Source organism: Narcine bancroftii, chromosome 1 (genome assembly GCF_036971445.1).
Source record: "Narcine bancroftii isolate sNarBan1 chromosome 1, sNarBan1.hap1, whole genome shotgun sequence".
NCBI classification, from domain to species: Eukaryota; Metazoa; Chordata; class Chondrichthyes; order Torpediniformes; family Narcinidae; genus Narcine; species Narcine bancroftii.
In genome coordinates this window covers 355,567,425-355,591,098 of record NC_091469.1, presented here as the reverse complement: position 1 = coordinate 355,591,098, position 23,674 = coordinate 355,567,425, and the positions used below count along the sequence as shown (strand labels likewise).

At 38.7% G+C, this 23,674-nt stretch overlaps 1 protein-coding gene across 1 annotated transcript in view; it reads left to right on the top strand.

The window, feature by feature from the left end:
• Positions 1-23,674, top strand: part of LOC138749851 (tyrosine-protein phosphatase non-receptor type 3-like) — a 204,083-nt gene that overhangs the window by 82,816 nt on the left and 97,593 nt on the right. The window contains exons 7-13 of the mRNA XM_069911805.1: positions 1,238-1,290; positions 1,848-1,968; positions 3,082-3,169; positions 10,563-10,651; positions 15,102-15,165; positions 17,193-17,365; positions 23,200-23,334. Of these exons, the coding sequence (XP_069767906.1) occupies positions 1,238-1,290; positions 1,848-1,968; positions 3,082-3,169; positions 10,563-10,651; positions 15,102-15,165; positions 17,193-17,365; positions 23,200-23,334 (723 nt within the window). The remainder of the gene's footprint in view (positions 1-1,237; positions 1,291-1,847; positions 1,969-3,081; positions 3,170-10,562; positions 10,652-15,101; positions 15,166-17,192; positions 17,366-23,199; positions 23,335-23,674) is intronic.

The window sequence follows — 23,674 nt, the reverse complement described above, 5'->3', positions numbered from 1 at the left end:
GGGCCAGTCAGCAGCAATCCTGGACTGACATATACATGTGCTGAAAAAGCAACAAGCTTTGGGCTGACCAAAGTATGTCTTTCACTGAGGAGACGATCTTTGAGGAGTTCTCTGGTGTGTCTATGGGAACAGCTCATAAATCAGACATTTCTCTGTCACGCTGCTTCTGGGGATAACCATAACAGCGACCCTTTACATCCTTGTCCACACGCTCTTAATGAATCTGCATTGTGCAAAGAGATGGGCGACTGTATCCACTCCATTGTAGTCCTCTCGTGGACAACATGCATTGTCGGTTATGTTCTGGTTTTATAGGAAAGATCTGACTGGGAGGGCACTGCTCACCATCAGTCAGGCCAAGTCCTGGTGCTTGTTTGTGAACATTGGTGATGAGGCATTCCACCAGATAGCTTGGATGATCTGCTCCAGGAACCACCCCACCATTTCCATCAAGTCCCTGTCTCTCAGTAACTACCAGACAATGGGGGGTGAGGGTGTACCCAATGTGGCCCTCATCCTAATGACCACCTTTGTGTGTGGCTGCATCAGGCTATGCATGGGACTAAAACCAAGGGTACCAAGTTCTGTGATGTGGGGAGATTCTACCTGTCCCAGTATTGCAAAGGATGGGCCTGGCACCATGGCCATGCAATGTTCCAGTCACTTGGTCTTTTCCACACCACCTGTTGGAAAAGTTTTTCCAGATAAACACCTTTGACCTCAAGGCTATCAGGCAGTGGTCAGCATGAAACGTCCTGCAGGCATTCAGTTTTTCCAGCTATGAAGGTTGTATTGCTGGGGACGTTACTGAACAAGACCTTGGTCTATGCCTTGGAGCTCTCATTCTCTTCAACTTGCTGTTAGTTTGTGTAATGACTAAAACTTTGTTTGGATGAGCAAAATTACTGTTATCGATCAGCATCTACTCCACAAAAATTAAACATTGGTTTTCTGAAGATTTGTCATCAGTTAATTATATTCATTAATTTATGTGCAACATCTTAAATTTTGTTCTCAGTTGTTCCATAAAATTGAAAAACCTCCACATATTCAAGGTGAAGGTCCAAGATCAAATTTGCACAGTTGTGAAATCAGTCTTAAGGAAAAATATACTTGATCTGACCTGGACTTTTTTTTTGGTCGAATAGTTTTGACAATTAGATCTCTTATACAGTCCAGATTAATCATTGATCACATTTGTTTGATAGTATGACATCCAAGTTTGTGTCTGTTCCAGATTATCTTGTTCTCACAGTAAAGCAGCCGTGCTTGCTTCCTATGCAGTCCAATGTAAGTAGTGAACTTGTAGTTTATCTTGGAAAAAATTTGATGTAGTGTGTGCATATGCAAATTATTGCAACAAGATTATGTCCATAATCTTGAACTTGAAATTTCATTTGTAAATTTTTATATTGAGTAAACAAGTACCACCTCCTAAACAATGGATTTGCTTTCAATCTGAGAATAGGAATTTTCATAGTCATACATCACAGAACAGGCCCTTTGGCCCAAATCATAGATGCTGACCAAGTTTGCATTCTAGTCACATCCTATTTGCCTGGATTTGGTCTGAACAGTTCCTAGCCATAAATCTGTCCAAATGTATTTGGAATCTCAAAATTGTATTCCTGTACATTTTATAGGATTAAAAATGTTTCATGCAAAAGGAGCAAATAAATAGAATAACAAAATCAACAAAAGTATTCAAGTAGTTGCTGAAATATTGCAGAGAATATATGCATTGGCTTGTTTTTTGCATAAAGATGCTGTTAATAGTTACTTAAATAAATAAAAGACTGTGGAATGCTGACTATCAAATTGAATTAACACTGACTTAAATCTTGCAGCTGAACTTGGAGAATACAATCCTTCTGAGCATCATCCTGGTTACATTGAAAGTTTCCTTTTTATACCTGATCAAAATCAAGACTTTCAAACCAAAGTGATGTCTTTGCACAAGCAACACAGGTAAACTCAAAGCTCTTGTTTTGAATTAAAGGAAATTTGATAGTTCAAAGCAAATTATTTGGCAAGCTTTCTTAACTGTAGTGCTTAAGATTTTTGGTACTAATTTTGAAAGGAACTGATTTAAAAGAAACCATTGCTCTTGAAGACATATTTGTTAGAGTATTTCACTCTGTGACTTTAAAAACTCCACTAGCAAATCTGGCTGTTGAGTTTTGGAACACTTGTATTTTCCACAATATGTTAAATTTTAAAAATCTGGAGTGATAGAGATGTCACCAACAGAAACTGAAATCAGAGAAATTAACGTGAGGAAGAGAAGACTCTCATTTGTGAGGGTCTATGTTGAGTCAAGTTGATGGACCCCTTTTTGCTGATTTGTTATATATATCATGTATAGCATCTTTGAAGTCCCATGTTTGTCAGAGATGTTTAAACTATTGACAATGCATTGCAAGCAAACTGTATTTCAAAGGCATTACCATTGAAGAACAAAGATATAAAGCTTCTAAACAGGATGCAGTTACATTAGTATGGGTGAAGTATTGTAATGGTCAATGGAAATTGTCCACGAATGTAATTACTTATCTTAAAACGTTGCTTTGAAAAGGTATCAACAAATAGGAAAGCAATTGATATTTCATTATCTGAAATTAAATAATTTTATCAAACACAAAAGAAAACTGAATGAAACAAAAATGAATTCAGAAAGGTTGCTGTCTTAAGTCTTTTGCTGTTCCAGTTCATTCATGACATAAGAGCATTGCAATGTTATTTTTAATCTGCTCCCGTTATCCTGTTGAGGTCTCAAACTAAGTCTGACGTTAACACTTTAGTATTTGTTGTAGATATAAACTGATTAATTGCTGCATAGCAGTGAATAAATTGCAACTTGATAAAAAATCTTTTGGAGAGATCTTTCAGTGCTTTTGCTGAAAACTAATTACATCCAAGTCCCAGGTGAGAATTTTTGGTAACATGGCATTTTGTCAAAACAGTTTTTGATGCAGTGAAATTAATTGTGTGCTATTAATTTCTTCTATGATAATTTTCAGTCACAATGCTAATTATTTTGTTTTTCCTTGGCAAAAAATCTTTTAATTTATTATTTTATAGAGACCTTAAACAATCTGAAGCAGAACTTGGTTATTTAAATAAAGCAAAAGCCCTTGAATTTTATGGTGTGGAGTTACATAATGCAAAGGTAAGTTCAAATGATTTGTGTTGTATTTCTATTTCTTTTTGGGATTGTTTTCATTTGGTAAAGGGGTTGCTCTCCCTGCAGCAACATTTATTTTCAAGCCAAATTAGAATGCCGTCTTGAGTTTACCTTCTTGCTAGAGCTATTTAATTTAGTGCCAACATTTTCTTCTTTGACATTCATCAGTATGAATGAAACATCTCTGATACAGCTAGATTAACTTTTTGAAAAAGGTACCTCTTGAGCGGTGCTCAATCATTCCTTTTGTTTAGTTCAAACAGTCATCTTAAAGATGCAGGTAGATCCATGGATATTGTAATATTATTCATCTTTAGACTGAACTGTACCTGATGGAAAATTCCAAATATTCATTGATGAAACAAGTTTAAAAGTTGGCTCAAGGAATAGCGTGGGAGAAGTGTATTTTGATTTGTCTAGCAGATGGTATTAGTGATGGGGAAGAAGGAACCTGTTATTTTGGAAAGGACCAACCTGAATTACATTAAGCCCAAAGTTGAGCAAATCAAATAATGGCAGTGGGTAGGAAGGGTTGTAAATTAAATAAGTGAGGGGGACTCTGGGGAGAGTAGAATATTAAAGGAAAAAAAAAACTACATCTGAATGCACAAAGCATTTATAATAGGGTCAACAAATTAGTAGTGCCTGATGTAAATCATTGCTACGAAAGAGATATGGCTCTTGGGTCACTGAGGCTCGGAGATAATATTCTGTATTTGGGAAATTCAGATAAAATGGAAATTGAACTGGAGTAGTATTGTTGGCAAAGGACAAAATGCAACATTGAGAAAGGACCCCAAAAATTACATCAATTCAATCTGGGTAGATCTTGGGAAACTGCGAGGGGAGTAAACATTAATGGGTGACTCTGGTAGGTCTTCAATGATATCAAACAGGATATTGAAGCCTCATAAAAAAGTTGCAAGTTGGTGACTTTAGTCTCTGTATATTTTGCTCATGCAAATTAGCATTAATGTTGTGTACTGGATTGTCTTTGAGACCAGTATGTTAATGAGTATATGTGGGAACAGGCGACTCGGGATAAAGGGACTATTAAGATCTGAGTAATGAGTTGGCTATGACAGATTGGGAGCTTCATTGAAAAGCATGATGGTGCCAATGCAATGGTTGACGTTAAAGAATATATGCAGGAACAACAACGGTTGCAGATTACTCACTGCTGTAAAAAGAGAAAAATTGATCCAACCATAGCTAACAAAGGACAATGGGGATAAAATTAGCTGCCTCCGTGTCCTGAGGGCTATTTGGGGGCTTTGAGACTATTCCCAGCATAATTATAGTTCCCTTTTCTGATTTCCACCCACACCAACTCAGTGGACATTCCCTCTGCAGCATCCTCCCTTTTAATAGCCATGATACTATCCCTGACCAGTAATACTACTCTTCCCCCTGTTTCCTACCTACCATCCAATCCCACCCTTCCTCCAGCCAAATTTCAGTAAATCACATACTGATCCATGCTCTAAGTTCATCCCCTTTATTCCTAATACTCCTCATGTTGAAATAGGCACATTTCAACCCCTTTAACTGGCTGCCTTTGTTTTCCCCCCTGCCTGTCCTTCCTCACCAACTCAGAGCACATAACATCAAGCTTTTGTCCTTCTCTCCTAATCTCTGCCCTCACATTCTCATTCCTACTCCCCTGCTAAACTAGTTTAAACTCTCCCCAACAGCTCTAGCAAACCTGCCCGCCACGATATAGGTCCCCCTCCAGCTCAGGTGCAGCCCATCCTTTTTGTACAGGTCAGACCTTCCCCAGAAGAGATCCCAATGATCCATAAATCTGAACCCCTGCCTTTGGCACTAACTCTTCAACCACGCATTCATCTTCCACAACTTCCTGTTGCTACCCTCTCTGGTGCTGGGCACTGCCAGTTACCTTGAGATCACCACCCCTGAAGACCTGCTTTTTAAACTTCCTTCTTCAGGATCTCATTCCTACTCATAAATAAATAGATAAAGCAGAAAGGCAGAGTTTTAATGGTAAGAGAGTAGAAGTAGCAATGTGCAATGTACACCAGGTACTGACAGCAAACATGTAAGTTAGGAAGATAAAACATAATCTGCTGGAGGAACTCAGTAGGTCAGGTCAAGCAGCATCAGTGGTTAAAAAAAGATTGATATCTGGGCTTGATCTCCTTTTTCAAGACTGGGAATGAGAAGAGAAGCTGGTACAAAAAAGCTGCAGTGGGAGAAGACAAGTTGAACTGGTGAACCATAGAGGGGTGAAGCATAGCAGAAAGGCAGCAGATTAGCAGATGGCAGACAAAGGGTACGAAAAGCAAGAGAAATAAATGAGGGGAAATGGAATGGATGATTAGAAGACACAAGTTGCCAGTGCTGGAATCTGATAAGAGGTGACAATTGGGGTATTAAGAAAGACCAAACAGAACAAAATTGGGGTGGTGGAAGAGAGTGCAAAAATCTAGTGTGGAGATAAGAGTGGAAGGAAGTTGGAACCAAAGTGGATGGGAATATTTTTTATTGCTATTATACAAGAAAAACCACACAGATATGTGGAGAACGTACAAACTCCTTACAGACAGCATGGGATTTGAACCCCGAACACAATCGCTGCTGCTGTAAAGGTGTTGAAGTAACTGCTATGCCAACTGTGCCATCCCATGACTGCATTTGGTTACTCTGATTAGAGGAGAATGTATGCCATTTCAGCTCGCCTTCCCATTCCCCACCAAACTATCTGTCTTAGGCTTTCTCTGATGCCAAGAATAAGGCCAAATGAAAAATAGATGAACAACATGCCTGGACAGTCTACAGCCCAATGATGTGAACATGAAACTTTATAATTTCAGGTTTTCAGTCCCATCTCCTTACATACCAGTTCTGCTCTTCCTCCTTACCAACCTTCCCCCACTACTTCTGGTTCCACTCCCTTCTACCCTCATCTCCCTGCTGTGTTCTTCCACTTTCTCCTCCCCATTTAGTTCCATTTGGTCCCTCATTATACTACCATTGTCACCTTCTCATCAGATTCCAGTACTGGCAGCCTTTGTCTTTGTATCACCCATTCCACCCTGCATTACTGGTGTTCTTCCACCTGACCCTTTTGTCTGGCATCAGCCAATCTACTGCCATGCTTCACCGCTTCATGGTTCACCCATCCCAAAGCGTCCTTTTCCTCTCTCTCTCTCTCTCTCTCTCTCTCTCTCTCTCTCTCTCCCTCTCCCTCTCCCCCCAGCCCCCCACAAAAAAAATCTGTCCTCTTTATGCTGGATTCTCTTCTCCACATTCCCAATCTTGATGCTCCAGAACATCAACCATTATATTTCTCTCACTGATGCTGCTTGGACCCCTGAGTTTGTCCAGCAGGTTGCTTTTAGCTTCAGATTCCATCATCTACAGTCTTTTGTGGGCTTTCAGTTAAGAAAGCAAATGGCAGGTTTGTCTTCATCATAGTGGTTTTAATGCAGGTGCAAAAATGTTTGACAAAAATTGTGCAGAGCCTGAATGAGACCATATCTGCAGTGTTGTTGTTTTGGTTTCTTTCCTCAAGAAAAGATGTCCTTAACATAGAAGGAAGGGAAAGAAGTTAATCAGACTGATTCCTGCCATGCTGGAACTGTTGTAGGAAGACAAATTGCATTGTCCAAACTTTTTTTGGATGTTGTATGTGCATGCATATATGTGTATATATATTTTTTGGATCGCTATATTAAAAACGGTCTTTGATGAGTAGGGTGCACTTTGTCTGTGTATGTGCACTGTGGTCTGGAGATGCGCTGTTTCATCAAGTTGTTTATGTACAATCACGTGGCAATAAGCTTGAACCCGAGTTTAGAACAATAAGAAGGGATTGCAACGTGCAAATCTGACATAGCTTTCAGGCTGATATAGGATGGATTCTTCTGATGACTGTGGGTTCTGAAACAGGAGGTCATAAACTTGGTAATTAATATGAGACATTGAGGGCTGAAGTGAGGATAGCTTGAATTAGTGAGATTCTCTGCTGGAGCTAAGTGGCTGGATATATTTAACAAATGAGATGAGTTTCTAGGTACAAAAGACATTTTTAAAAATGTGGTTGCCCTACAAGCTGGTGGGTGGTTCTAACGAATATGATCAATGGGCAAATTTCACTCAGGGGTCATAAAAAGGCCAGGACATGATTGACTAGAGTTACAAACTAACAACTCTCCTAATTATTTTTGGGAGTAAAGGGACTTTGTTCGGACCAACACAGAAACAGCAATGGAAAATTCACCAGACAATGATCAATTTCAAATAATAGTTTTTTAAATTAAACTATTAATAACATATCTTACTTAATTCTAAACTTTAAATTTAACCACACTATACAAAAATGTAAATGTGTGTGTGTGTAATAAATTCCCATTCTGAAAAATCAATTTTAAAAGTTCAGCCTCATTTTAGTCTTGAAGGTCTTAAATTTTCATTTCAGAAATAATTAGAAAATGCTTTTAAACATCACATCTTCAGGTCTCTTTACTCACATTTCTTCCCTCTTTTCCATGAGATAGGGAATGTGGTTATTTTTTTCCACAATGAATTCGCAAACCCAAACAAGGGTTAAACAAGTGTGACTATTTTCTTTCACGATGAATTCACAAACCCAGACATGGGTTAAATGAAGTGGCCATACAAAAATAGACCCAGTAGAATTTTGTCCTCTTTGCCAAAGAGACAGCGAAATGGTCTTCCTTATTTCAAAAGCCACTAATTCTGATAGACAACAGACTACACAAAAGAGTCTGGAAAAACAACCACCTGAAGAAACACACAAAGATCAGCATGTACAGAGCCGTTGTCATACCCATGCTCCTGTTCGGCTCCGAATCATGGGTCCTCTACCGGCATCACCTACGACTCCTAGAACGCTTCCATCAGCGCTGTCTCCGCTCCATCCTCAACATTCATGGGAGTGACTTCATCACCAATATCGAAGTACTCGAGCAGGCAGAGTCCGCAAGCATCGAATCCACGCTGCTAAAGACCCAACTGCGCTGGGTGGGTCACGTCTCCAGAATGGAGGACCATCGCCTTCCCAAGATCGTGTTATATGGTGAGCTCTCCACTGGCCACCGAGACAGAGATGCACCAAAGAAGAGGTACAAGGACTGCCTAAAAATATCTCTTGGTGCCTGCCACATTGACCACCGCCAGTGGGCTGATATCGTTTCCAACCGTGCATCTTGGCGCCTCACAGTTCGGCGGGCAGCAACCTCCTTTGAAGAAGACCGCAGAGCCCACCTCACTGACAAAAGACAAAGGAGGAAAAACCCAACACCCAACCTCAACCAACCAATTTTCCCTTGCAACCGCGGCTGCCTGTCCCACATCGGACTTGCCATTCACCAACGAGCCTGCAGCAGACGTGGACATACCCCTCCATAAATCTTTGTCAGCGAAGCCAAGCCAAAGAAAGAATTCTGTGTTACCCTTTTTCCAGGAGTAACACACAAACAGCACCTATTCTGGTTACTATAACTCAACCCTGTCTTTCACAAGGTTTCAACTGCTGTATGTTGCAGGGTTTTGACTTCTGTCAACGCCAAACTGAACTCAACTAAAAATGTCTGAATTCAAAATAATTCTCTAACTCTTGTATCCAATTACATCATCAATGAGGTCAGTTCCAATTCTTTGAAATCATGTGATCAGTTATTGGAATTTTAAACAGTTGCCAACCCCAGTTTCTTGTCAACCATGTGATCTGCATACATCGGTCTTGTTGACGATGCGACTCCAAAAGATTACCTATTTCAAAGGCTTAAATATATTATTCACCTGGCTCCGAGTTTCATTTCCCTGGTTCAAAAGGCCTTAAATGGTTTAGCTTAAAAAATGGATGACTTCCTTCAGCAGTTCTTACTGAGTACTTAGATACTTCAGTTTTTAATAAAGCAAACACTCTATTGTTCTTGAATAATTAAAACCCACTTCAAATCCATTAGCTCTGTCTTTCCAAGACACATTGTCTCTGAAAATGAACTATCTTCTCAGAAAACAATGGTTCTCTGTAAATGTGCTATGACCTGTGTGTGACCCACAATTAGCTTACTAAGAATACAGATGTAATATTTTAACTCTATAATTTATTTTATTAAGACATTATATATGAGAAATATAGTTTAACATTAAATTTAAGGTTAATACATCCATTAGCAACAGTAGACAGGGATGTCTTCATATAAAATGCAGATTGTATTTGAAACATAAAACAGTACAGCACAGACCAAGCCCTTTGATCCTTGATAAGTGTATAGAACATAATGCCAAATTCAATGGAATCTTTTCTGCTTGGACATGATGATTTTATGCATATTCATTTATCTATCCAGAAGCCACTTAAATACTACTGCACTATAAACACATATCTTCAAGTGTTTGATATGTCTTTTACACCAGGAAAAGCTTCTATGCCTCATTATTTTGAAAACTTCAATAAAGTCTCCCCTCTGCTACTCTTTTTGTTTTATTTTTGTTTTTCAGCCTCATAATGGCTTCTTTGACATTCATTGGTACGACTTTGGTCCTATGTTGAAAAATGGCAACTACAGACTCCAAAGATGATCAAAAGCTTAGAAGCAAGCCTTAATCTCTTATACCTGCACCAATGAAGCAACTAAACATGGCTGTGAAGCCAAATGCCCCAAACATTATAGTGCCCTGAAATGAAGGAACTATATATAAAAAGTGCTGTAATTTATACATGGTCAAACCAAAATGTATACAAATAACCTTGAATAAAATCTGGAATGTACACTTTAATAGCATGTGAATTATTTGAATAAAAATCTAAAACTGTGGAGCATAAGGACAAATAAAGGGAAAAAAAAGTGTCTTTGTCCCAACCATTATGGAGGGCACCATACAATATTTATAACTGCAAAGTTTAACAATTCCCAGAGGTTAACCAGAATCCTCCACAGATTACTTAATAAACTTTGAGAAAGGTATTTCAAATCAAGATACACCAGGTCTTGAAACATGGACTATCTAAATTTGGATTTTTACTTCAACAATCAAGGACGTTGATCCATATTCTCTACATCTACACTGAGACATGTTTAATTAGGTTGTTATTGCACTGTTTGTTGGCTCTGCATTCCCATAATGTGCATAATTATTCACACTGTTTCAGCCCATTGATTTTTTTTTCCATTGTTACATCCAGACTTGAGGATCAAAGTGCTCTCTTGTACATTTTAATGCATCTATTTATGTCATGCTCACCCTCCAGTAAAGGTTCGATTTATTTGAACTGAGCTTCTGGGTGTCGTTCTTTTGAAGATTTTATCTCATTGCATTGATGTATCTACTCGGTCTATACCTCTGTTTTGTCTCTGAAAAACACTTGTTTGTTTATTTCTTTCAGAATCAAGGAAATTTAGAAGTAAAGATTGGAATATCATCTGGAGGCATTGGTGTCTATAGAAATTTGGCACGGATCAATTTTTATCCCTGGTAACTATTGCTGCTCTTCACTGATAAAAAATGTGGTGTAAAGTTCCTGTTATTTGTCATTGAATAATGCTTCTTTGGAATACATATTTTTTTATTCTGTATTAAGTGACTACTTAATTTGTTTCTTCTAAAAGCCTAGACTCTCTGGTGGGTTGTGTTACATTTAAGACTTGACTGCCATTAACTTATGGCATTTGCAAGAACCCTTCTGTTTATTCAGGAGGGTAATTTCCCAATTTAAATAATGAGCTACTTTCTCTTAAATATGCATCAATTTTGTCACAGAAGGGGAGCCATGTTTAATTTTTTAAAAGTGGTGCAATCCCAATTTCAGGATTGCTGCCTGTACCACGCACCAGTGAAGGTAGGGATAGGAAGCTGTGACAGATGAATGTATGGGTGAAGAGTTGGTGCAGTGAGCAGGGATTCAGATTTTGGATCATTGGGATCTCTTCAGGGGGAGGTTTGACTGTACGAAATGGACAGGCTGCACCTGAACTGGAGAGGGACCAATATTTTGGCGGGCAGGTTTGCAAGAACTGTTTGGAATGTTTAAACTAGCTTGGAGGGGGGGATGGGAACCAGAATGTGAGTGCAGTGAATATGGCTGAAGGTGGAAAGAATGATGCAATGAGTTGTGGGTTTGTGAGGAAGGGCAGGCAGGGGAGGAAGCATAAATGTAGTCAGTTGGAAGATTTGACTATTACAATGCAAGGAGTCTTAGGAATAAAGGAGATGAATGTAGACCAAGGATCAGTACACGGAATTACAATGTTGTGACAGTTACAGAGACTTGGCTGGTGGAAGGCCAGGATTGGCTGATGCATGTACCAGGGAGTTTAGAAGTTTTATAAGAGATATTGGATTAGGGTTAAAATCAGGGGAGGTGGGAGTTGGGGAGTAACCTTACTGGTCAGGGATAGCATCACAGCTGTAGAAAGGGAGGACACTGTGGAGGGAGTATTTACTGAGTCATTGTGGTGGGTCAGAAATAGGAAGGGAGCAATCAATGTATTAGGAGTAATCTGTGACCCCCCCCCCCCCCTCCAAATAGCTGTCAGGACACTGAGGAACAGAGAAGTAGGTAAATTTTGGAATGGTTCAGAAATAACAAGGTTGTTATGGGAGACCAACTTCCCAAATATTGACTGGTACTTCCTTATTACAAGAGGAGCAGATGGAGAAGAATTTGTCATGTGTATCCAAGAAGGATTCCTGACACAGTATGTGGACCAGTTGTCCAGAGGAGAGGCTGGGTAATAAACATGGTCAGGTGACAGACCTCTAGGTGGGGCACCATTTCGGTGATGGTGCAACTTCCTAAGCTTTCGCATAACTGGGGAAAAGGATAAAAGCAGACAAAATGGTAAAGTATTTAATTGGGGAAGGGCTAATTATGATGGGATGGGGAAGGAACGACGGAGAGTAAATTGGGAACAGAGGTTGTCGGATAAAAGCACCGAAGTAATATGGAGAATGGTTTAGGGACCACTTGTGTTGGATTCTGGATAGGGTTAGGATTAGGGTTGAGACAGGGAAAAGGTGGTAGGAAAAGGGAACCATGGTTGACAAACAGGTAAGGCAGCTAGTGAAGAGGAAGAAGGAAGCATGCATAACATTAAAGAAGCAAAAAAAACAGGAAGGGCTCATGAGAATTGTATGGTAGCCAGGAAGGAACTTAAGAAAAGTGTTAGAGTTAGAATGGGACTTGAGAAGACCTTGGAAATAAGATAAGAAAAGCCCTCAGGTTTTTGTTCTATGCTCGCGTGAAGAACAGAGGATGATGAAAGTGAAAGTAAGGCCAATTGAGGATAAAGGAGTCAACATAACTGGACGTGGGACATGTTTCAGAGGTCCTAAATGCTTCGGTATTCACCAGAGAAAAGGTCCTTGGTTAAAGTGAGGTCAGAAGAGAATAAGCCTAAGTGCTGGACTATGTTGAGATTAAGAAAGAGGAAATGCTGGATTTTAACATTAGGACTGACAAGTCCCTGGAAATGGATGTGATATACCCCAGGTTGCCATGAGAAGGGAGGGAAGAGATTGCTGGGGTATTGGCAATGATCTTTGTATCATCCTTGGCCATAGGGAAGGTACTGGAGAATTGGACAATGACAAATGTTATTTAAAAAAAAGGATAATGGGGAGAATCCTTGGAATTATACAGCAGAGAGTCTTGGATCAGTGGTGGGCAAATGATTGAAGAGGATTCTTGAGGATAAGATTTATGAGTATTTAGAGAAATATAGTCTTCTCAGGGATAGTCGGCATGGCTTTGTAAGGAGAAGGTCATGCCTCAAATTGATGAAGGTAGGCTGGTAGAAATGTATATGGATTTTAGTAAGTCATTTGATGCATGGGCGACTCGTTCAGAGAGTCGTGACGCATGGAATCACTGGAACCCTGGGTGTGTGGATTCAGAATTGACTTGCCTGCAAAAAGCAGGGAGTAGTAGTGGTTGGAAATTATTCTGCCTGGAGGTAAGTGACTAGTGCAGTTTGTCAGTACGTTTGCAATTGATACTAAGGTAGGAAATGTGGATAGAGTTGAAGGATGTAGATTACAAAAGAATATGGAGAGGATACAAAGTTAGACTTAAAAGTGACAGATGGAGTTCAATGTGGATAAGTGTGAAGTGATGCATTTTGAATGTCAAACTTGAAGGTAGAGAACATAATTAATGTAGGATACTTAAGTTTGGAAAAGCAGAGGAACCAGATGGTCCAAATCCATACATCTCTTAAGGTTACTACACAGTTTGATAGGATAGTTAAGAAGGCCTGTGGGATGCTGGGCTTCATTAGTCAGGGAATTGAGTTCAGGAGTTGTGAGGTAATGTTGCAGCTCTCCAAATCTCTGGTGAGCCAACACTTATAGTGTTGAGTTTTAGTCACATTACAGGAAAGATGTAGAAGCTGTAGGGAGAAAGCAGAGGAGATTTACCAGGATGTTGCTTGGGTTGAAAAATGTCAGATGAAGCAAGGTTAGCTGAGCTAGGTTTTTTCTCTTTGGAGCGAGGAAGGATGAGATGTTACTTAATAGAGGTCTACAAGATTATGAGAGGAATAGATAAGTGCCTTTTTTCCCAGAGTAGGGTAGAAAGCACCAGAGGACATCTGACAAAGTGAGGAGAGGAATGTTCAGGTCAAGAATCTGTTTGCCTGGAATCCATTGCCAGAGGTGATGGTGGAGGCTGGAAGAACAGGGGTGTTTAAGAGACTCTTAGACAGGCACATGGATGAAAGAAAATATAGGGTTATGAGAGGGAGGGTTTCATAATTTTTTTTTCCATAGCTCAGCACAATATCATGATCCGAAGGGCTTGTACTGTAATGTTCTATAAGCCTCTCCCAACTGAAAAAAGTCAATTGCTTGATTTCTTTATGAAGCTGAATAGTTTATAACAAAATGCTTTAAATACCTTTTACAGTGATATCAAATATTTTCAGGTTGTCTGATTAGTTATAAAATGTCCTTCAGTTAGTTCTTTCCCTTTTGCTGCAGTGTTTACTAGGTCATTGTGAGTCAACACTCATTTAGCTTGAAGGAAATGGTAGACCAGGGGTGTCAAACTCAAATTCACAGAGGGCCAAAATTAAAAACTTGGACTAAGTCGTGGGCCAAACTAAATATTTATTGAAAATTTTCAACAACATTTGCATGTTTTCTTTCAATATATTAAAATAAATGTTTAATAATTTGGTTAAACTCTTTCCAGAAGAAGCATTAACAAATGAGAAATAAAATATTCAATAAATAATATTTCTCTATAGCCTTTAAGCTCCTTTTTCACAAGCCAACAAGTCAAAAAAATAATAACTTGCTTTAATGAAAATCCAATCTTTCAACTATGAACACTCCAAAGTTAACCAAAGAAAATATTAATCTAAGCTTAGCTGGCTACACTGTGATTTACTCTGATGCACCTGGGTCTAAACCAGATACTTGGCATCTCTTCTTAGATGCAAGTTCATCAAACTCTGGGGTCAGAGTTTGCCTCCCACCTGTCTTGAAAGGTCCTGTTTCCTGTCTTTCGTTTGGCCATTTTTCGTAAGGGGTTTATTACATGTGAGTTGGGCGACAGGTCGCAGATGCTAATGAAAGTAAAGAGAGGAGGTGGGGGCGATTAGCGGGCTGACGCCAACGCATTTGCAAAGCATTCTGGGATTTGTAGTATTAGCTGCGCGGCGGCCAGCGGGCCAGCTCTAATACATATTTGATATGATCTTGCGGGCCAAATATAATTATATCACGGGCCAAATTTGGCCCGCGGGCCTGAGTTTGACGTGTGGTAGACTGTAAAATGTATTAAAACAATGATCATCCATTTTACATGATCTGTTCCAACATTTGAAAGAATATTTAAGATCGAAGAGTTATTGGCATTTTATTGCTAATGATGTTTTGGGAACTAAAGTATTCAGTTTTACAGGTGAATAATTCCTTTCAGGGTCAATATAACCAAGATTTCTTTCAAGAGGAAACGCTTTTTCATTCAGCTCAGACAAAAACCTGTAAGTATTAAGAAGCATTTTCACTGTGTAATGCAACGAATACAGATACAGTTGCTGATTTTCATCTAAGCATTCTGTGAAGATCCTAACTATGGTGAATGAATTTCAAATGTTGTTTCTTTCAGATGGTATTTGTGAATTAGTTGCTGGTGGTTCAGAATACTTTTATTTATTATGTAAATTAACAAGTCCCCTAAATATAAGTATTGTTTTGTTTCAGTGAAGGAAGGAGAATAGTGCTGACCACTAGTCAGAATTGTGGTTATATAGCATTGTAATCAGTTACATCAGCCCATCTACACTACACATCAACAACTCTGTCATTGAAAGAGTGGAAAGCACCAAGTTTCTTGGAGTTCACTTAACTAGTAACCTATTGTGGACACTCAACATCTCCTTACTTGTCAGGAAGGCACAACAGCGACTGCACTTCTTGAAAAGACTGAAGTGGGCAAGCTACCAACCACTATTATGTTAACCTTCTATAGGAGCTCTGAAAGCTTCCTGGTTGGTTGCATCACAGTGTGGTATGGTTGCTGCAGAGAAATGGATTGGAAGTAAATCCACAAGACCATAGGAGTGGCAGAGAGGATCTCCCTCCTCCCCCCCACATCCATCTCAACCTTTCCCATCTCTGTCCCTGTCTGAATGTTTTTTGAATGTTACAGTGTGCCCCTCTCTGGTAGCTTGTTCCATGTACCACTGAAAAAGGCACATCTTTGGTCCCTTTTAAATCTTTTCCCTCTCATCTTCCATCTCGCCCTCCAAGTTTTAGATTCCATTATGCTGGGATGAAGACTTTAATTATTTACCTTTATATGTGTACCTCAAAACTTTATAATCCTCAGCCTCGTGTTCTAGGGAGGAAAGTCTCAACTAATCCAACCTCCTTTTTAATTCCAGCATGCCAGCTCTGCTAAAATTCTAATGAGTATTTATTGTAGCCTTTCCATCTTAATGACATCTTTCCTGCATTTGAGTGACAAGAAATGTACATGATACTCTGTGTAATCTCACCAACATGTTACAGTTGAAACATGGCATCTGAGCTCCTGCACTTAAAATACCTGACAGATGAAGGCAAGTATGCTCAATTCTACCTGTGCCACTACTTTTGAGGAGCTTCGACTCTGTACCCTTAAGTCTTTCTGTTCTACAACCATCTACAAAGCCCTACTTTCTCTGTGCAAGTCTCAACTTTGCAGAGCTTGGCTCCTCGCACTTCTGAGTTAAATACTATCTGCATACTTTTCCTGATCGACTAAATCCTGATGTAATCTCAGATCTTCTTCACTGTCTAGTTGATGGTCGGAGCATACCATGTCAATGTACACTAAAATTTTGATAAGCCAGCCGCTACTGGACTGGCAGATCCTCTGAACTATTGAATCTTGCTGCTGTTCCAAAATGGTTTCATTTTATTTCACTATTTTTCCTGGAAAATCAGTCATTTTAAGAGCAGGAAAGTTACAAATGCTCCATGCAGAATTCAGTCACTGATACTGGCTTCTGGTGTTCCTGACTTCAGTCCAGATCCAAACACAGTCTGTATAATGAGCCTGCAGATCTAACTTCTCATGCCACTTGCACTCGAGACCCTGATTCTTATTGTCGATATACGAGTGAACCATATTGCGAACTGTTAGAATATACGAACAATTGAACACTGAATTATCAGAGTTTTACTGTATCTTTGAAAACTTGCATTGCTTTGCGATTAGTTCTTGAAAGTGTTCACTTTTGCAAACTAAACACATGCCAACTGTAAATAGCATGATGCACTATTTATACATTTCCATCAAAAGACTTTTGCAAATCTGAACTTTAAGAAAATTGAGGTAAATTTGTTATCAAAAGTTATATGCAGAATGAGATAATTTAATCTTATGTTGGTACTTGTACAAATTAATATTTTTCAAAATTTATGGTGTGAGGGTTGTGGTAAGAACTGTTCCTATTTTAAAAGCCATGAATTCCACATGAAGCTTGTTAATTAATGTAAATTTGTAAAATTGTCTAATTGGCAGAATGAATACCAAGACAGTGTTATTGGATTTAACATGCTAAATTATAGAGCATGTAAAATCCTTTGGAAATCTTGTGTGGACCACCACACATTCTTTCAAGCAAAGCAGTCACCAACTCAAGAGAAAAAAATACCGACAGACCATGTGATGCTTGGGCACAGAAGCCAAAACAGGTTTGGTTGCATTCATAATTCTTAAAGTATATACTGTGTACCTGTATAGAATGGTGATCTTCCTATAAGTGCAACAATCTTCTTCTTCAGTGACACTCCTGTGTTCATGAAGCAGAAAATATTTTAACATGATCATTATTTATATGGGTTACATCGTCCACTGCAGATATTGCATAATGAATACTGTCTATTAATTTGCATGTGAAAAGGCTTAAAGTAAATGTTAATAATCATTTAGCTATTTATATTGGTTTTCACCCAAACAATGCATCTATCTGGATTTTCAATCTACAGCGGAAAGACAAAGCAGAAAGATTTTTAATTCATACTTTGTTCATTAGTGTTGATCAGCACATACATAGCAACAAAATGCAAAAGTTAGAAATGAGCAGATGTTCATCTTGGCCATGTTTAACAAACAGTAAGGTTGTTGAGTGATATTTTTTTAAATTGGCACTTAACTCAAGATGCAATTTTTATCCCTTTAACTTGCTCACTCTCACTATCTATCCTTGTCTCTTCCCTCCCATGTTTTTTTTTATCTTGTTTGACCAGTAAACATTCTGCAATAGCTTGGTCTTTCACTATACTTGTGCTATTTGAGTAGAATCTAATGATGTGGTTCAGTTCCATCAGTGAAAATCACTTTGGCAATCCTTTCTGATGTCATTGACGAAAGAAAGAATGGCTAGTTTACCATTTGCTGGATTCCTAATTGACAAAGAGTTGCAATGTGTGCCTCTCAGCAGAACTTGATTGAGTCTGTTAAACGGTTAATGGATATTGGTGGGCCCTGTTGCTGGCAAACCTCCTCCTCCTCTGTTAATGAAAATGAACTTGTTTTCTCTTTTCCCGTTCTTACTAGAACCTGAAGCGTTAACCATTTCTTATTCAGTGGGTGCAACCTTACCTCTTTAGTGTTTCAAGATTTTTTAAATCTTTACCATAGAAACTGTGCATGGAAAATCATGTGACTGGCTCCTGCATGTGTTTTTGATGTTAAAAAGAAAGTTGGCCATCTCTTCTCCCTCCACCTCAAACACTTATTGCAGCAAAAACTCAACAGAAATGTGATCCAATCATGACTAATTTTAGATGTTCATTATATTTTCCTTTATTTGATACTGATAATGGCAAAAAGAGCAGCAACTTGAAGATGGGAAATCTTCAGAATCCACCAAAAAGACTAAAACATCATTGATTTAAAAAGGGAATACAAGTCAAATCTGGCAAGATATAAACTGCAAGAACTTCTTGATGTGTATTCAGTATGTAAAAAAAAATTATTGTGGGACCCTCACAGGGAATCGAGAGAAAATATTTTAAGGATAGGGAAATAGAAGCAAAACTATTTTGTACCTTCAGAGAAAAGGAATTGGAGAAATTCAAATAGATGGCAAAGTCCTTGGTCATGGGATGTATTAGAATGAAACACAAAAGTCTGCAGATGCTGTGATTGTAGTAAAAACACAAATGCTGGAGGAACTTGGCAGGTCTCACAGCATCCATAGGAGATAAAGATATATCACCAACATTTCAGTCCTGAGCCCTCCCAGCATTTCTGTGTTTTTACTGAATATATAAGAGACATTGGTTGTAAACACTATATAAAAGATTTGCACTGGACAGGGTGTAGATCATTTTCTCTGGAATGTTGACTGCATGATGTGGGCTGACTCCATAGGTTACCTTTGTTTTCCTTGGAGCAGAGGAAGTTGAGGTGTCTTAATCCATGAAGATATACAAAACTGAGAAGCATAGAGAATATATTAAGAAGCTTTTACCAAAGGCAGGGGTGCCTTTGGCTAAAAGGCATTTCTTTCAGGTGAGAAGCAAGGGGTTTAAAGGAGAGGCCTATGAGATGACTTTTAATAGCAGCTTGGGATCAAGCCCATGAAGGAAAAAAGAGATTCAGGATTTGATGTTATGTGATAAACTGGATTTGGTTTGGGAGCTTAAGATGAAGGAACCTTCAATAGGTAGTTTGGGAGGGAGAAGCTAAAATCTGATGTATTGGTATGACAGTTGAGTAAAGGTAAATCAAAGGCATGAAAGAGGAGCTGCCCAGTGATTAGAAGATTACCTCACTAGGGAAGACATTAGAGGCAGGGGTTTCTGAGAGGCATTCGTAAGACACAAGATTGTTTCATCCAAAAGAAGAAGCCCCATTCTAAATTGAGAGAGAGTTAACCGTGGCTGACAAGGGAAGTCAAAGACAGCATTGAACCAAAAGCGAGGGCATTTAGTATTGCAAAAATGGGTGTAAAGCCAGAGGATTTGAGTAGCTTTTAAAAATTGACAGACAACAACCAAAAAAGCAACAAAGGAAGACAAGGTCAAATATGAAGATAAGCTTACAATAATGAAAATAAGGATAACCATATAACCGTTTACAGCACGGAAAAAGGCCATACCATACCGGTTGACTTGAACAACTCCACTAGCTCCTCTGCAAACTCCTGAGGAAGTAGAGGCTTTCTTCATGATGCCATTGGTGTGTTGGTTCCAGGAAAGATCTTCCGAGATAGTGACTCCCAAGAACCTAATTTGCTCATCCTCTCCACCTCTGATCCCCCTTTTCTGATTTTCTGGAAGGAAAGGAAGTCATGTGTGCAGTGGAACAATCTCCATTGACCTGCAGTTACTAGAAGTTTTTCAAAATGTATATAGATAAAAGGGAAGCAAGAACTGACTTCTGGAAAATGGCACTAGAGAAGTGGTTATGGGGAACAAGGAAGTGATGAATGAACTGAATAGGCATTTGTCTTCACTGTAGAAGGTACAAACAATGTCTGAAATTCAAGAGTAAGGGGACAGAGTGAATATTGGTGCTATTACCAAGGAGAAGATGCATCCAATAGTCATTTGTTAAGCTTAGAGAAATTGGAATTCTGAATAGCTCTGAGTGATAGGACTTTAGACCATTAGATTTTAGATCATTAAGCTTTTGCTGTACAATTTTATAATTCTAATAGTCAGGTAGTCCCTGACTTGCGACCTATGCGACTTGCGTCCATCCGCACATACAACTGAAATTTTTTTTTTTAATATAGAAAATTTATACAGTTTATGTTGTATTTGACATAGTATAACAGGGATACAGGACATTTAAGAACCAAAATGTGCATACTTACTTCGTTACTCGGCGTCCCGGGGTCCATAGGCTTGGTGCGGCCGTCTTGATTCCTATGTGCATGCACAAGTTTTCGGTTGGCACATGTGCGGTTCATGTATTGGAGTTTGGTTGACACATGCGCAAGAATTAAGGACACGAATTCAATATTGTTAGGGTATTTAACCTTCGCACATGCACCAACCATACTCCAATACACAAACCCACCATGCATGTGCCAACTGATGACTCGTGCATGCACACAGGAATCAAGATAGCCACACCCAGCCTAAGGAACCCAGGATGGTGGCTGACAAGATAAGTATACACATTTTGGCTCTGACATGCCCTGTATCCCTGTTATAGTTTGTTAAGTACAACATTAATTGCATAAATTTTATATTTTTTCTTTTTTTTTTAAACACATGCATAATTTCGACATGTCCATTCTGAGATACGACCAATCCTTCAGTCCAAATTACGGTTGTAAGTTGGGGAGTACCTTTATTTCTTTGAGTCAAGTGAAATGTTGAGAAATCCTCCATGACACTTGGGACAGACACTTTTTTTTCTTTTATTTTCTCCTCTGCTCCACAGTTTTAAATTTGTAATCAAATAATTCACATGTGTTTTAAGTGTACATTCCAGAGTTTAATCAAGAGTATTTGTATACATTTCAGTTTGGCCATGTACAAATTACAACACTTTTTATACATAGTCCCCTCATTTCAGGGTACCATTCAGATATATCATTAGTTGGTGAGTATCTTCTCGTGATTCTATGCCAGGCTTCTACTGCAGCCATCTTCAGCTCCTACTTATTTCTGGGGCTTGTCCTCTTAAGTTTTCTCTTCAGCCATTCAAGAATCTTCCAGATTTTGCTTTGAAAAACTGTTGCTTTAGCAGTACATTTGGGATCATTGTCTTCCTGGAGGATGAACTGCTGTCCAATGAGTAGAGGCATTTGCTTGAACTTCAGCAGTTAAGATAATTCTATGCACCTGATAATTCATTTTGCTGCTGCCATCTGCTGTTACATCATAAATGAAGATAAGTGCACCAGTACCTGTGGCAGCCATACATGCCCAGATCATAATACCCCCACCACCATGTTTCACAGATGAGGTGGTATGCTTTGGATCTTGGGCAGTTCCTTTACGCCTCCACACTTGGCTTTTGCTGTCTCTCTGATACAGGTTAATCTTGGTCCTATCTGTCCACAAGACCTTTTTTGCTGTCAGCTCTTTTAAATACTTGGCAAGCTGTAACCTGGCCATCCTGTTTTTGTGACTAACTAGTTTGCATCTTGCAGTGTAGTCTCTGTATTTTTGTTCATGAAGTCTTCTGTAGATAGTAGTGATTGGCATATCAACACCTGCTTCCTGGAGTGCTTCCGATCTGTTGGACAGGTGTTTGGGGATTTTTCTTCAGAATGATGAGAATTCTTTCAGCAGTGGAAGTCTTCTTGCGATTACCAGTACTGAGCTCACCAATATGCTGTTTCTTAATGATGTTCCAAGCAGTGGCTTAGGCAATGTCTCTCACTGTTTTGTTCTTGATTTTCAGCCTCATAATGGCACATTTCATTTTCATTGGCACAACTCTGGTCCTCATAGAAAAATGGCAACTACAGACTCCAAAGATGATCAAAAGCTTAGAAGCAAGCCTAGCTCTCTTATACCTCCACCAGTGAAGCAAGTAAACATTCTGAATAATCACAAACACCTGTGAAGCCAAATGTCCCAAACACTATGGTGCTTTGAAATGGAGGATCGCTGTCTAAAAAGTTCTGTTTTTTCAAAAAAAAGTACAGTCAAACCAAAATGTATACAAAAAGAGCCTTGAATAAAATCTAGAACATGTATTTTAATCACATGTGAATTGTTTGATTACAAATTTAAAATTGTAGAGCACAGTGGGAAAATAAAGGAAAAAAATCTGTCATTGTGGAATCCACTGTATATGAACACCCAAGTTCCTGTAACCATTAAATTATAAAATTTATACAAGGATGTCTTGTATTCTGCGATTCTGTGTCATTCTCCCAGTGCTTCTTTGTCCCAGACATTATGGAGGGCACTGTATGTTCAAGAATATTTACTATTGAAAAAAATTATTGAAATATTTTGACATGTACAGAACCAGTTCTGATGGAAGTCCATTGACCCCAAGCATTAATTTATTTACTCCTTCTATTGTTATTTTTCAATAATAAAATAGAAAATGTTGGAGATCCTCAGCTCATCAGGCCACATCTGTAGTAAGAGAAAGAGTTTATGTTTCAGGTCAAAGATCTTTCCCCTTTACAGAGCAGAGCATCTTCAGATTAGGTTTTCCTGGAAGAGAAGTGGATCTTTTTGATGCTTTTTAAAAAAAATCATGGTATGGCTTCTTGCCTTTCCTGTTTGTCTGGGTTCTAATTCACCTCAAACTTGAGGTATTTCTGCCTTAATTTGTCAACTATAAGAATAAATTGAGTGCTGTTAACCAACTCAAAAAAAAGAACACACCTCACTATTGTATGAATTCATTTCCTATCTACACTGATATTTGCTTGATGTTGGTTAAAAAGTCACTTAACTTTTTTTCATAGTGTTGCATTAAATTTTATAAAATGGGAATAAATTTTAATTACTCAGAATTGTAATTCTTTACCATGGAAATTAGATATTTAAAAACTGAAAAAATTGAATATTTAAGATTTCCATTTTATTTGCCACAGGCCAATCAAAAATCAGTCTTGCCATCGTGTCATTGGTGGAATGGTGTGGAATCCAATATTAAGGAAGTCAGTATCGATAGAACAGTTGGAAACCAAAAGTCTTCCTTCTCGCTCTCCACCATCTACACCTGATTGGTAAATAACTTTTACAAATTACTAAATTGATCAGCATGTTTAATAATTTCATTTGTATAAGCTTAATTATTTTTGTATGAGACAGGACCTCCTGGCAGTAGTAGATTGGGTGCAATTTGTTGGAAGGAAACCAACATAAAGAATGGGGGGGGCGGGGGGAAGGGGGGGAGGTGTTAAAAAGTGAGATGGTTCAGAGGTGGCATGTCCCCTGTGTGGATAAGAAGCCGAATTAGTAAGTTTAGAAACCCTTGGGTGAGAAAAGATATTGAAGGTACGATTAAGGTAAAGAAAGAAGTGAAATTCTGGTTTAGGAGAGAACTTATAGAAATTAGGAAGGCTA